General features: G+C 43.0%; 1 protein-coding gene across 1 annotated transcript in view; it reads right to left on the bottom strand.

Annotated features, from left to right (window-relative positions):
• CDH20 (cadherin 20) overlaps nt 1-15,972 on the bottom strand; it is a 177,570-nt gene that overhangs the window by 27,213 nt on the left and 134,385 nt on the right. The window contains exons 2-5 of the mRNA XM_045527604.1: nt 13,786-14,192; nt 5,505-5,799; nt 4,814-4,933; nt 2,216-2,383 (exon numbers count right to left, since the gene is read on the bottom strand). Coding sequence (XP_045383560.1) covers nt 2,216-2,383; nt 4,814-4,933; nt 5,505-5,799; nt 13,786-14,031 — 829 coding nt within the window. The 5' untranslated portion in view covers nt 14,032-14,192. The remainder of the gene's footprint in view (nt 1-2,215; nt 2,384-4,813; nt 4,934-5,504; nt 5,800-13,785; nt 14,193-15,972) is intronic.

The following is a 15,972-nucleotide window of genomic DNA, read 5'->3' as shown; positions in this document are numbered from 1 at the left end:
TGTTAAGATGTTGGTTTGGGGGGCAAGACGAAACCCCCAGTTATCCTTGTATTGTGTTCTGCTGTTGTGAAGCTGCCATGTTTGGGGCAAAATGACCCCCCTGTAATGTGTACAAATCCCTGTACTTACGAGCTATGGAATAACTTGGTTCTCCTGCCCCTTCTGCCTCTACCAGAGACACATGTCTACTGTCAAATTTAAAAAGCCAGATAGTTGAAGGATGTTCAAGAATATGTACCCTACAGTGTGTGCAGTGTGAATCATTCGTGGAATAATAAAGATGGAACCCACAGGATCAGCAAAGCAACAAAAAGTCCATGCATGTGGCATTTCACAAACCATTTCATGGTGCTCTTGTGGTCTGCACTGTAGGACCAATGTGACCAATCAACTCAATAACCTACTTACTTGCTCTCTTTGTGAAATGCTTGTCTAATATCCTGCCTTTTTCTACCACGAATGCTCATGGGGACTTTGCGAATACCAGTTGCCTGTAAATATTTGAGCTCTCTTTCTGTGTTTACAGCCATACAATGGAAGGTTGACTTGGTCTGGCCAATTTAAAATGCAGCTGTTCAGCAGATAGTCTGGCTAGTCTGGCTTGATTCTTTCTGATTTTAGTTTGTTTGTTTATTTATTTATTTTTTAACCCCATTTCCCTGGTTAAATCTTTCACCTGGAATTATGTCTCCTGTTCTCATTTCTCCAGCGACTCCTTTCAGGCGTCTGCTTCTCAAACGCTCATCTCCATTCCCGGGCTTTGTTCCATAGTCAAAGCTCTATATTTCCACCTTCCTTAAGGACATTCAACCTGATTGTCCTGCTGTCACTTCATATTCAAATCTGAATTTGTCTCCCTCCTTCGCTGCCACTAGTTCCATTATGCATCCTCTGTTTTTATTAGTAGCACAATCCTTCTCCCTGTCACTCAGACTTAAAATATCATCATCATCTTTGACTCCACCCTCTGCCTCAGTTCTCTTGGCAAAGAAATCAAGATGCAGAAGTCCACATCTTGTCCCACTGCACTCCTGCCGTGTTTCCTTAAGTCTTTATGGGTTCCAATCTGGACCACTCTAAACGCCTCCTAACACACTCCCTGCTTCTGCCCTGGCCAGCCCATCCTGTACGTGGCTACCAGAATAGCCTTTCTTTATGTCTCCAAAAACTTCTCTGTGGCTTCCAGTAGAAATACAGCACATTTGCAAGAGCAGGTCTTGATTTTAGGGTCTTTGAACATAAAATGACATCAGCAACTTTTTTCTATGCCTTTATATATTTATATTTTTCTTACATGCAGGCCTGTACTCACATGAACTCTAGGAGAGTAGAGATTTTGTTTGTTTTATGCACTGCTCTGTGTCCCATACCCTAGAATGGTGCCTGGAACAAATATTTTTTAATGAATGAATAGCTTCCCCCTTCTGCAATGTTTTCCTTTCTGCTTGCCTAAATCCTTTGTATTCCTTAACCCCCTGTTGAGTCCTCATCCTTCTGTGAGCCTTCATTCTCTTGGTTTATTGTGAAAGCCTCATTTTGTGCTATCCAAGTGGCACACCAGTGCTGCTTACTGGCTAACTTTTCCTGTGTATAGAATGTGTTCTCAACAAGTGGATTTTAAGCTTTACAGGGGCAGGGGGCTGGGTTTCAAGCATCTTGTGCTCCTCATGTTCAGAGCCCTCACAAAGCAAGTGCTTCATGCCTCTTGTGAACTGATTGGTTAAGATGATCAGATGGGGGGTGTTCTGTCGACAACTTTGGCATGGTTTCAGTGCATGCCTTCTCAAGAGGGCAATGTCATCCCCTGGGGAGGTGGGCAAAAATAAATTGGTTGAGGGGGAGTGTGAAAAATATCTTATCTATTACAATAGTTTGTGGCTCACCAAAGTTCAACTCTACCCAGCAAATCTTATTCCTTAGGATTTAATTTTATGTGGGGCGGGTGGGTGTAGCAGTCAGGAAAAAAAGTCTAATAAGGCTTCCTAGGGAGGAGATAATGAAAAACAGTTTGAGAAACACCCAAACATTAGTACTATGAAAAGATGGGACCCAGAAGAGAAATGGTTGCATGATGTGAGAATTGCATGATGAATGTAGGAAGGAATCCATAAATAATTGAATTTAACAAGGACACTCAGACTGGCCTTTCTCCAGCACCTCTGTAGCAGGTGTGTCTCTCTGGCCTGAGCTCTGCTTGCCTTGGTTAGGTACTCACTCTGGGGAAAGCGGGGTGGGTTATCATTCACATCCGAGAGGGTGATGTTGACCGTTGTGGTCCCGGCTAATCCTCCAAGCTGCCCTCCCATGTCCTTGGCTTGGATAATCACTTCGTAGTATTCTTTGGCTTCTCTGTCCATGTTCATGAGCGCTGTCCTAATTACACCTGCAGGATAGAAATGACTTTGTTTTTAAAAACAAAACCACAGATCTAGTTTTTAAAAGATCGGTTTCTGTGTTTCTCCCCTGTGCACTGTTAATGTCTAGAGTTGAGATGCAAGTCACCATGTTTTATTAAACTGGAGGCAAAAAATCCCAGCTTCAGAAAAGTGCTGTGCTGAAAGCAAAACTTTGCCGGTTCCCCGTGGCAACATTACCGAAAGCAGACAGGAGGTGGCAGCAAGGGTTCTCTTACAGACCTGGGCAACTGCAGGTTGAAACAAGGCGGGCTCAGACCGCTCTGTTTCACCAAAGAAAACTGGGGCTTTGGGTCCAGAAAACAAAACCTCGTATGTCTACAAATCTGTGAATTTAGACAATTCTCCTTCAGCTCTTCAGCCCCTAGAGCTCTTGCAGCATGAATGACACTTTTTTAGGCAACTCACTGCTTTTCTGCTTTGTCTGGCCTCCCCACTGCCTGTGAGCAGGGTCGGAATTCTGATTGGATTTTCCTTTTGTTATATATTCATTCTGTTTTGTTGTGTTCTCCTGTTTACCTCTGTGCTTTACTGAATTCCAAGAGCTAGGACATAAAAGATGCTCTGCAAGTTGTTTATTTTTATCATGCACAAGAAATGAACTTCCCCAGACAGTGAGTAGCAGCATCACGGTGTGATGATACGATTTCACTTAAGAAGAGGGGCCTAAACCCCACTCCATCAAAATGTGTTGTGTTCCTGCCAAAGATGTGCAGTAATGTTTTATCTCCCTTTTAACCCTTCAACTTAGGAAAGTTGACTTCTACACACTCCAGGCAAAGATTAAAGGCTTCCTTACTGCAGGTTTACAACGTGACCCTTGGCTAAACAGACCTTTTGCATGGAAAGGGAAGGGACTAGGGACAACAATCTGTCCACAGTTTACTCCCATAATGTATATATTGCATTATAGTAATAACATTCAGAAGTGAAATATGCAGCGTTTTCCTTTTTCACATGCCCCCATGGGCACAGCAATAACTATCTTTTCATGTATTTTTGACCTTAACGCTACAGATGCCCCCTGGGACCTGTCAAAATCATGTAAGATTCTTCTTACAATAGAAAGGACACATTGGCCTCTTCCTGCCTGTATTTTTCTTCCCTTTGGGCACCCCTTCATTGTCCCTGCCCCCATTAGTAGAATTATTAAAGTTACTGTTTTATAGAAGTCCCTAACTGCAATCTTTTTTTCTTTCCTCCTACTAACGTACACTCTCTCACTTACTACTTTTATGATACAATTCTGAATGTCTCGTTCTCCTTAGGACTTGGGGAAAAAAAAGTCCTATCAGGTTGCTAATAATAGAGATGTGTTTTTTCTCTTTCAAATAAAGAGGTGACTTTGAGTGTTCACCATTAGCTTTACTCTGAGGCTGTATGTTTCCTTATTCAAGTTCCTTGTTAATTACTCTCAGGTCCTCTGTTTGCTCTTATATAAAATGGGAATAATGATCCTTCCTATATATTTTGCTAGTTCATATTAGGGGGCTAAAATATGGTAATGTTTCTGAAAGGATTTAACAAAGGGGAAAGCCTTGGCACAAGTGCAAGATAACAATGGTATAATAATTACTCTGGCAAACTCAAGCAGTATTAAAGGAATCATCATAGATGAAAACATAAATTCTGTAGTCAAAGTTCTTGGGTAAAATGGAAAAAAAAACAAACAAATAAACAAAACCCCCAAACTTCTCTTAGTTAGTCCTTTTCTGCCACGTTGTTCCTTGCCCATTCACTTCTCCCTGCTGTCCTCCCTGTTACAGCTTCCCAGTCAGGACCTGCCTTTTGAGGGGCCACATCCCATGTGCTGGTTCCCCCCTCATCAAGGCAAGTAACCATTCATTCCGGCCTTGTTCTCTGCTTGGTGCAGAGAGGTTCAGTGGAAAGATCAGCTGACCACACGCCAAGGGACCTGTCTCCACTAGATGAACTTTGGTAGCGCTCGGTTTCCGGGCTTCCTTAACTGTTAAGCGAGTGGTGATGGATTGGATGATTCTCCTGAGGCTCTTTCTAGTTTCACAATCAATGATTCTAGTTCTCTAGGGAGCCCTGGTGAATGTGTCAGCCCTCTCAGGTCATCCTGGAGTTATAAAAGACCTTAGCCCCTGGGAATAAATATAACCACAGGATTTTTGGAAGGCTAGTGAGGGGCTATTTTCTGTGTAGGCCCTTGGCCTCTGCAGTCAGATACCACACACTGTCTGGGCATAGTGCTGCTCTTACCCACCAGGGTGGTGCTAGTTCGCTCCCTTAATCCTAAAGCTCATAATAATCTTCTCTGGTTAATACACTCTCTGGAGAGTCCTTGAAAAGGAGAGTTGGGCATATCATGGCAGCAGCTATAAATTGTTAGGGAATAAAGCAAACACCCGTGACTCGACCCTTGCTTCAGATACCTGTTTTGGAGTCCACAGAAAAGTATGGCTGGCCCTGGAGAATGCTGTACACAACCCGAGCACTGTTGCCGTAGGTTGGGTCGTCAGCATCTGTGGCTGTCACCTGGATAACAGAGGTACCTGAGGAAGAGAAGTGGTGGAAACCTGTTCAGGCCCAGTGGCTAAAGTCTGAATGCAGTCCTGAAGGGTCAGTCTTAGAGCATTTGCAAATGTTATGTTTGCTTCATTGGGAGAGTCCCCTTTCTAGGACAAGCTTCCATAACTCCCATCTTGTACCTATTTAGTGGGGACAAGAGTTATTTGAGTTTTAAATTCTTTATAATAAGTAAGGACAACACAGCCTTTGGGCTCTTCATTGCTATTTGAGTAATACTAAGATACTTCTGTCTTATGAATCAAGTATTCCATCTATCTACTTTTCTATCTAATCTTTTGTTTTTAAAGAATCAGAGCTAAAAAATAGTAATAGCCTTATTATTATGTATTATGGCTGATTCCAATGTCTAAGTAGCTTCCTGCCATTTTGGTTCAGTTTTATAATTTGTGAGCCGTTCCTCACATACTCTCCTTTCTCCTTCTCCGCATATGTGTGTGTGTGTGTGTGTGTGTGTGTGTGTGTGTGTGTGTGTGTGTGTATGAGTCTTCTGTAGAGGAACTGCTGTCTGTGAAAATCAGTGAATCGCCACCTTACCCACTGGTGACATTTCTGGCACAGTGGCAACATAAGGTCCATCCAGGAACTTGGGCTCATTGTCATTGATGTCTTGGATTTTGATGATGAATTCTGACTCTGGCTCCATCGGCCTGCCTGTTCTCCTATCGAGGGCTTGAGCCCTTAAAGTATACTGGGCTCTTTCCTCTCGATCGAGCCTCTGGATGGCGTGGATGTCTCCAGTGGTGTCGTCGATGGTAAATACGACGCCTGCGCCTTCTCCTGAGAGGATGTATTTGATAGATCCATCTCCCCTGTCCATATCTGAATGAAGCTGGGGAGGAAAAAGCACCAAATTCTCATTATGGATACAAATGGAAATTGGAAATAAATTGATTTTCAGTTTGGTACAAACTTATGACCTCCCTTCACGTAGGAAGATTTTTTTTCCACTCACATGTTTGAGAAGCCTGTCTACAAAGAACTACTGTGCACTGAACATGCTTGTATCAAGGAACAAATGTAGGTTGATGAATAAGTAAAGTGTTTCCACATGACATTCAGTATCCTCTACTCACTATTACAGTTTACAATTCCTCTCCCTGAGAAGTGCAGAAAACAGGAACTCTGGAAAGTATCATTCCCCAAAGTGAGAATAGGAGCAAGCCTAATAAGAAGGAACCCTGTCTTTCCATTTAAGAAAAAAATAAAATGGCAGGTCTAAACATCTTTAAAAATTGCTATATATTAATTTTTAGAGTATCAAAAATTTTTATGATGATTCAATTTGGCTGAAAAGCTGATGAAGTGATTCATAACTAGGTTACAGCTACTGGAGTGGGAATACTAGTGACCTCCACGAAGCCTCGTAACTCTGCCATTCTGTGATCCCAGTTCTGAGGTTTCATTTGGTGGGACTATGCTTCCTTATGTCTTAGGTGTCAAATGGAATTTAACTGCTGGTTATTATTCTTTATATCAATGTGTCTCTCCTCTTGGTGGGACCAGTTCTGGGTCCATACTTGAGTCACTTTAATCTCTATGTGGATGGTTGGGTTAGGGACATGCATTTATCTGCCCATCCAACTATATTCCTTCCCAGATTACTTAATAATAATAACTCTCAAAAGGAGTCCAGGAGTACTATTTATCTCAGGCCTAGATATTTCTCTATCTATTTCTGTATCTATAATATCTAATTGTAGATAATGTGTATGGGTGGCAAGGGCCCTACAATTTGCTGCTATCCTCTGGGTAATTGTTTCTTTGTCTCTCTTTAAAGGGGGCAACAAAAAATTAGTTAAATTTAGTCAGTCACTACTGAATCTGTTGTTGCTTGGGTTGTTAGCACTTTGCATAGTTCAGTGATGAAGTTCATGAGATTACTTTATAAAACAGATGACTAGTTTTAAAGATGGGGAAGCCAATATATCTGGCCCGAACACTGTCTATACCAGTTATAAATTGAGGGCCCTTGCTAAATTATTTTATGTTTATAACTGTTAATTTCCTCATATTATAAATGTGGAGAAGAACACTAATAATTACTCTGAAGGGTTGTTGGGATCATTAGAGATTAATGTATGTAAAGCACAGTACTTTCCCATAATAGGAATGCTATAAATGGGACCAATTACGATGATGACATACTTGCATAGAGAAAAGGGCATTAACAAACCCAGCTCTTCTCTGCTCCCTTCAAACCTCCTGGAGTGCAGCAGAGAAGGCAAAAACAACCTGTTGGCTTTTTTGTTGTGCGTAGTCCAATGGTAAAAGCTGCAGAAGGCTGCCTGAAGCATGGCTGGGACAGTGTTAACTCTGAGGATTAAATGGCAGGGACACCAACAAGACTCCTGAAAATGTATTCACAACATCCTCAGACAGGGATGGGTTGGGAGGTTGTGGCTGGCTTTGAGCTGATCTCAGATTGACTCACGGCCAAATCATGCAGGCAACGGTTTTGCTGCCTGGAGAAACTCAGTTGTGCCTTATCTAGAGAAGGGAAATAAGAGAAAAAAATTGACTGAAAAAAATAGCTGTGGATTTTATTTTTTACTTAAAGTATTCTATTTAGAATATGAAATTCTCACATTTCCTCATTCCGTATACACTACTATCATTCTTTTTCTTTCTTCCGTTCTTTTTTTTTGTACAATCCAAATCTTCTACTTATGCCGTTAAAAAAAAGTAGAGGTGTCCAGCTATTATTGTGTGGAATAGAAAGGCATTTTATTTGGAACTAGGTACAAAGAAATGGAAATCTATTCCATTTAGAACTGTGTTCCCAGGCAGAGGAATGAAATTGGGAGGAGAAGGACAAGGATCTCAGGATGTGCTTTAAATTAAAATTATATATACATATAAAACTATGTGTGTCTGTGTGTTTACATATATATAATATATACATATGTATCATAATTTTGAGACATGTGGCATAGGACTTAGAATGAAATAGGTTAATTTAGGGCATAGCAGATTATTTTTAGGGGAAATAGAAGCTGACATGAAGGACATACCCAGGACTATTTTGAGGTGATCTATTTGTCATCTAAAAAATTTTGTCCTGTGAACCTTAAAAAACTAAGCACATGTGTGATCATCACAGGCCAGGGGTACATGCTCGTGGGGAGTGCTTAACAAATCACAGAAGCCACACTCTGCTGCTGAAGGGGTGACCGTGGTTCCTGAGGTTCCTGGCTGGTGTCACACAGAGTCTGGCCTGAAGTTCGGGTCTGTTTTCTTTGCTTTCATCTGTGTTGGGAGAAGAATTTGAGGAACTCTCTGGCCTGTGAGTTCCTTGAGGGCAGAGGCCACGTGATTGTCATCTTAGGGGGGGTCCTGACATGTAGTGCGTGCTCAGTGGGATTTTACTGGGAGAAGGGTACAGGGGTAGGGCTAAAGCTGTTTGTGGAGCAGTGCTACGTTCATTGTGAAAGGGCTAGCAAGCATCTTTCAGGTAGCTTCTGAGCGCGTCTGTGTGTGTGCGTGTGCGGGAGGGGAGACGGGAGAAGGAGGGAGAGACAGCCACTGGGAAGCAGGACGCTATCAGCTATGCAGGGGCCAGGACCTGCCTACATACAACTGATTTCTGAAGAATATAACTGTATCAGTTTGAGATCTAGTTGGAACAAAACCCACACATTATTTCAACAGACTTTAATACGGAGGACTGAAAGGCATAAAAGAAATACTCAGCTATCAGAGAGAGAACAACTCCAGGGAGAAACAGCCAAGGCCCCTTTGGCTGGGGCAACAGAGGGCAGAGGTTGGGGCTCCTGGCATGTGAATGTTTGGAGGGGCTGCCCCTCGAGGCTGGGCCTGTGGCCTCCGAGGAGGGAGTGCTGCCCCCGGGGCTGGGGTGCCCTGTCCCCTGTCCTGAGACCTGGGACTCAGGGCTCTGAGAAGGGGCTGCTGCCCAGTGATGCTGGTATTTCTGAGGGGGCATGATGAGGCTGGAAGGTAAAAGGAGCAAGTCCTTTCTCCCTCCTCCTGCCTCCTCGTCTACTTCTGGTACATTCTATGGGCATTACCTAACAGGGAGTAGACCCGGTTGGAAAAGGAGAAATGGTGGTTTGGAGAGTCCCAGCCCAGCATCACAGAGTATGGGAAGGTGAGTAAAGAGCTGGGAGACACTAGCTTAATAACCTACGCAGCAGTGCACATTTAATATTCTGCTTTACCAGCCGTAGAATACACATTTGGTTTCGAAAATTGCAAAGAAGAGACATTAACAGCTTTTCTCCAAGTCACTCAGCAAATTGGCAGTGTAATAAAAATGTGCTTTATATTTATCCATATTTAATTCAACTACACTGACTGAGCACTAGTTATTTGGAGGAAGGTAAGGAGCTTCTGAGTGCAGTTGGCAGCACATAGTTATGTATAATACATCTTGGGAAAACAGTTTTTTTCCCCCCAAAATCTCTAAGACCGAATAAGACAGGTGAATATCTCACTTATCCTAATAATTCTTTAGTCTTTAAGATCTTCAGCCAAGGGAGTAGTGAATGATGGAAGTGCGTGCAGAATCTGAAAAAACTTAGTTGACTTAGGATTTTGAAAACAAGGGTGAGTTTCCCTCCTTTTGTCATCTTTCAGAGTGCCTTGAGTAGTTCCAGGAATGCCACAAGCGCTTACGATTTGCGGTTAGACAGCTTCCGTGTAGTTGTTAACCTCGGCATGACTTGGACCCACAGATTCGTGCACAAGCACAAGCTCTCTGCGCCCCCCTCTTTGCATATGTCAATATAATCTAGCTTTAACACGACACTGCCTTGTCCCTGGAAAGCCCAGTGTGGATTTTATAAGGCCATACCAATTACAGCTGATAATTGTTGCCATACTCCTTTCTGAAATAAGCAAATACTCTGGCAGGCTCTCTAAACAGACATCTTCCAGAGCTCAAGGTGACAAGCAGAATGCCCCTGGGGTAAAGAGAATGAAAGGTAGAGGAATTCTCTTTCAAAAGACAGTACGGGGGGAGGGGAAAAGTGCCTGGGTAAGTGAATATGTAACTATCATCTTCGTGTGGAGGTAACAGATCAATGCAGGGTAACCCTTCCCTGGATGCTGGTGTGCTGATTGGATCAAATGACCTTTGCGATGCACGGTGTCCTACATCCTGGGTTGGGGTGATTAGGAAAGGGTGTACACTAATCGTGAGTACTAGAGAGTGCGACACAGCTAAGTATTCCCCAACGTCAGAGATGAAGGGATCGGGATGCAGTCAGGCTCAGGTGGATTCCTGATCCCACTTTAACACCACTGACTCTTCTGTGTGTCCTCAGGGCTAAGTCTAAAGCCACCGGCCACATGCGGGTTAATAAAAAGGAAAGCCTATGGCTTCTGTGTAAGTGATGGATATCTCTACCTGGATTTACCTGCTACCCATGGCGTAACTTTGGGCAATGCATATAACCCCTTTGAGCCTGGTTCCCTGGGTTAATTATACTTACCTCACAGTATTATTACAATGATTACATTATAACACTTACGTGAATGTGACTGACACATAGTACTGTGGTAGTCCAATGAAACCCTCATCTTTCTGCACCTCTGTGTGGCCAGTTCTGTGCTAGCTACTCAGTATCAGGGGGGTGTAAATGAGGTTAGGGAGGGGCGTCTCAGTTTCTACCCTTGGGAGGAGGGAGGAGAGCCCTAAATTGTACAGGCACACAAAGCAATTACTGAATACAAACATATTCTTTGCTTAAACTTATTTTGGCAGTAGCCGTGTATTATATGTCTATTTGGGAGAAACGTTTTACAAATACGGAGAAGCTAGAAGTCTTTGGAATTCTGAGCAGATGGAGGAGGTACAGAAGTTGCTTTTACCTGGAACCCTGAGGAATCTGAATGTGGTTGAAGAGAGGAGGTGACCGCATGTCCTAGGCAGGGCAGAAGCATGGGCACACTTCTGGAGTAGGGACAAACGTGGTGTGGGTGTCGGGGCCAGTAAGCAGATTCAGCTTGATTGGGAGGGATGAAGACCTGATTTGAGAACTTGTGAGACGGGGCTGGATGAGGGAAGAGGAAGCCCTTGAACTATATGGTAGGAGCTCTGATAAGCATTCGAGAGCTCCAATGCTTTCTTAATCAGAGGAAAGGGTGCTTCAGGGAGATAAACGTCCTGAGCCCTGGAGGAGGGATGGGAAGACCTCTCCACAGGGCGACAGGCAGCTCGGGCTTAGTTAATCTAATCACGGAGAACAGAGGGGCCGGTAATGACGGAGCCTGGAGGGGAAAAGGTGAGTCCGAGAGAAACTGGCACGGAAATACTGGACAGATGTGGTGACTGATTGTACACGAAGGATAAAGGAGACAATGAAAGGAGAAGGCAAAGAAAATTCACAGGTTTTGAGTTCCAAAGGATTTGCAGCTGCATTAGGTATGCATTACTGAGCTGCTAAATTCTCACAGTGAGCTCCTTGTACTACTGGTACTATTACTACCATTGCCAGTACTGTTACTACTATTGCTACTGTTACTTCTATTTACTACTATGGGATAATGATGATTAAAGTCTTAATCTGGACCAAGTACTGTGCAAAGTGCTTTACATGTGATAGCTTATTTAATCCTTACTACACCATGAGGTATTCATCTATTCATTAATTAAATATGGTTTTGAGCACCTTCTATGAGAGGTACTGTGTTAGGCCTTGCGGATGAAATGGGAGCAAGGTCCTTGTTCTCATTGAGCTTCTAGTCTAGTCAGGGGCTTCAGGCGATAAACACGTAAATAAAAAAATAAATATGGTAGGTTGTGGTTAGAGCTGTGAAAAAATAATGGTGGTGAGAGTCTAAGAGAGGGGCTTGCCTTAGAGAATAGCCAAGGAAGGCTCAGATTCAGAGTGAGCCCTAAAGGGTAAAGGGGTGTTGACCATGAAGGAAGCCAGGGGAAGCACATTTCATTATGGGGGGACATGGAGGTGACGCTTGGCAAGTTGTAGGAACTGCCCGAAGGCCGTGTCTCTGGAACATGAGAGTGAGGGAGAGAATAGCGTGGATGTGTTTGGACACCAGTTGGCAGGGATGGCCTTGTAAGCTGCGGGTGGCATTTGGAGGGTTCAACACACAGAGTGAAGACGCTGAGAAGACTCATGTACGAGAGTGACCTGATCTGATGTAATTTTTGAAAAGATCATGGTGGGGAATAGATTAGAAGGAAGTGTGGGGGGCAGATGAAGGGACTGATTGGGAGGCTACATATTTGCCCAAGTGAGAGATAACAGAGATAAGGGAAATGAAGGGCTTGGGGTTTATTTTGGCTTAGGACTAAGAGTATTGGCAGATGGAGAGAATGTGGAGGCAGGGAAAGGGAAGAATGACCCCCAGGGTCTCTGCTTTTGGGAATTTTGAGTGATGGCAATGCTAAGCTAGGGAAGACCAGGGCAGACCAGGTTCAGCAGGAAAAATGAGTTCATCACGAGACATGCTACATTTGAAAACCTCAAGAGTCAAAAACGTGATGACATCACATATGCCGTAGGATTTATAAGTCTGAAAGCTTGGATGAGTGGTCTAAGCCAGAGACGGAGGTTTTGCATTTCTTGGCAATAGATGGTATTTAAAATCACAGGGATGGTGAGTCCACCCAGGGAATGAGTATGGGTGGAGAAGGGGCCAGGGTGAGGCTGGTAAGCCCCCAAAACCTGGGGTGAGGTGGAGAGAGAAGATAGGCAAATGAGGCTGGGAAAAAAGGAACAGCAGGGATTGTGATGGTTGTGATGCCAAGATAGGAGAGTGAGTCAAGAGGAGGAACAGGGCAGGGCTGTGACTGGGAGGTGTCATACACCGAGGCCAGTGGGTTGGATGGTAGGGAGGCCCTGAGGAGTGGTGGAAAACGCAGCTTCAAGGCAGTGCTGGGCACACAAGGCAGGTAACTGGGTCAAGGAGTGGGTGTTAAGAGAAGAGCTTGTGTAGGCAACTCTTGAGAAGTAGCAGGTCTCTTATTCCCCCCATTCACCATTTGCGGAAGAACAGCCTGTTGGGGCTTGGCGACCTGTCACTCTGGAACTAACTGGCGGGGCTGGGCTTTGAACCCACATGTGTCTGCATGTAAAACCCATGCCCTCAGCCTCTGCACTACACAAATGTTTAAGTTATCATTTGAATGAATTATTTATTTTCTAATTAGTTCCGTGTCTCCCATTCTCACTTGGTTGCTTTCACAAAATGATCTCTGATTAACATCCAAATAAAGTAAACACAGGAGAAAGCCAGGATTAAAAATGAAATGATGATAGATTAAATCAAGGGAACTTGAGTATAAAGTTTATAAATATATTCATTGATTGTCTCCAACTACCCTAAAGCACAGGCTAGGATCTTCTGAAATGAAAAATGTTTGATCCTTTTTTTTTTCATTAAATTTGGGCCTCAGGCAATACCTGTGGAAACGCTATGAAAAATAAAAAGCAAAAAAAATCTGTACTCCCCCCTCTGCATTTCTCAGTTTCTCTCTTCCCCATCCTGTCACTCCTGGGAGGCTGCTGCTGCTGCTCTTCTGGGACTCGAATGGCTCTTGCAGGGTCAGAGGCTTTTCCTCTAAATCCTAATTTCAAGTTTTTCCCACTCAGAACAGAGACATAGAGAAGGAGAGAAATCTTTTCTTTCTGACTGATACCTGACAAAGCAAAAGTTGTATTTTAGCTAGGTGTCAAGTAACATGCCGCTAGTTCGTATTTTTCCCAGACCTCAGACACAGGCTGGGTGAGCAGTCACATTCAATCCATAGTCACATCCAATCCATAGTCACATCCAACTCCGATATCTGATACCCTGACACCAAGTAGGTCCCCTCCTTGGCACCTCTTACCTTGCCGACGTACAAAGGGTCGGTCCCCGTGTACTCTTCCAGAACGAAAAACTGGTTCCAAACCCAGCTCCTCTTGGTCCGCTGATGTGACTGTGGCTTGTCTGACAGGAGGGCTTCTAACTCGCCTGGCGGTGTTGGGGTGCTCGAGAGAACGGAGGTTGTTAGGTCCATCAGCCCCCAGAAGTACAAGGACATGCCAAGTCCAAGCCAGCTCTTTGCATTGCTCATTCTACCAGAAGTCCACATGGGATTGCCAGGTTTTCAGAAAGTTCAGGATGATAAGCTACTGAAACTTGAGTATTTTCCAAATAATAATAATTAAAAAAAAAACAAAAACACAGTTTGTTGGCCACTTATGCTTCCCAAATGAGATCCTGGTTCAAGTCAATCTGCTTGAAGTTGACTTCCTGTCAAGTTAAGGAAAACACAGTGTGATGATGTCAAATTCTTCCCTGCAGGCTGGTTGCAAGTTTTCAAGAAATGTCAGTAAATATTCAGTTTTCTACTCAATGAATTAAAGAATTTGTCATAGCAGGTTATTGCTTTAGAAATGTTGGAGTAATAAATAATGTTTTGATAAAAAGAAGACAACGTATCTTGCTATAATCAATCCCAAACCTTTGGGTATGGATTCAGTGGGAATAAAATTGGTGAATAAATTTCTTCTCAATGGTAACTTAGCTGGAGGGTTATGCTGTATTATTGATTGGCTTGAATTAATAGTGTGCTCTTTGAAATATTTATGATCAGACAGCCTCCTAAACTCTTAAAAATAGCATTCATTTCCAAAATTTACAGCTAATAACTAATATTTCCATTAGCCCAATTGCTTTTCTTAGTTTATTAAAAAAAGTAGCGAAATCAAACTTTCTTTTTTTGCCATCCACAATTATCTTGTGCCTAGTCTTGTTATTGATAATGCTAGAAACCTTGGACTTCATTTATAAGCAGCCATGGATCACTTCTGATTGTAATCATTCTCTGAGCTGATGGTGGAATTCAAGTTTCACACTCTACTGCTTTGGCTCTGAAGCGCTGATAGGGGCCGCTAATGTGACCTTTCTAGGATGTGAATGGTCAGTTAATCATTATATCCTTCACAACAGACTTTAAAGTGCTATTAGTCACATGACACTGTGAGCAAGCCAAGGGAGTTTAGCCAACACATTTCCTTTCTTGACCTGAAAGAGTCATTTAGGCAAAGGGATATTAACTTCTACCCTGGCATACATTTTCATCAGTCAAATTCCTTTTGTTGCTATGAAGTCAGATTTAGCTGGTGACCTCACACATTGGCTGTGACCTCATCAACCTTTGCTTCCCTTACATGGCTCGGTTTAATGAGATGGCATAATACTCAAGTCACTCTGTCAAAACAACCAAACTGTCTTCTGTGGGCTCAATATTATATTTTCACTGCTATTTGAAGAACTACCGTCATCTTCTCAGAACAAATGTGTGTATTTGGAGAGTGCAGATCTGTGCAACTAAATAATGCTTCATTTATACAGGTGGTTTAAAGTGGATGCATGGATGCTAACTCAGTTACCACCTTCCACCTGTCAGTATCAGAACTGGTTTGGGCTTCCTCTCAAACACTGACTATTGAAATGTATGAAAGAATTTTTAAGAAATCTTATAATCATTTCATACAATATGTTATTTCATTTCTGTATAGGAAATCACTTCAATGAGAACTTATAAAAAGGAAAAACCTTAGGGAGACTATAGAACTTTTTAGAATGGGAGGCTGTGCTTCTTACGAGCTCCAGCTCGAAAGGCAGATTGACTGTTAAGCAGCAGCAGGCCAGGTGCGCCTCACTGAGGGTGATGGGTTTGCTAACAAAGAACAGTGGTGCTGCTGAAACGTGAGCTACCAAATATTAGCTGTTCCCTCTCTCTTTGGACCGGTCGACAGAAACCCTGCTCATGTTTCTCTGATCCCTGTGTGAGGGGAGATGTTCTGGAAGAAGGAATCTTAACCCAGGAGATGAGTTGATGAAAAAGATTGATGAGAGATAGCTGTGCTGATTTAGGACCTAGAAAGTGGACTAAAGGGCAGTGCCCAATAAAGCTACTGCCAGAATACTGTGATTGGTAAACCACAAAGGGAATATTCCGTATATTGTAAGACACAAACATATCTATAATTTCTCAAAGAGCACTAGACTAAGAGACAGTTTGGTT

The sequence above is a fragment of the Lemur catta genome, chromosome 16, assembly GCF_020740605.2.
Source record: "Lemur catta isolate mLemCat1 chromosome 16, mLemCat1.pri, whole genome shotgun sequence".
Taxonomy (NCBI): Eukaryota; Metazoa; Chordata; class Mammalia; order Primates; family Lemuridae; genus Lemur; species Lemur catta.
This window is presented reverse-complemented; position numbering and strand designations above follow the sequence as displayed.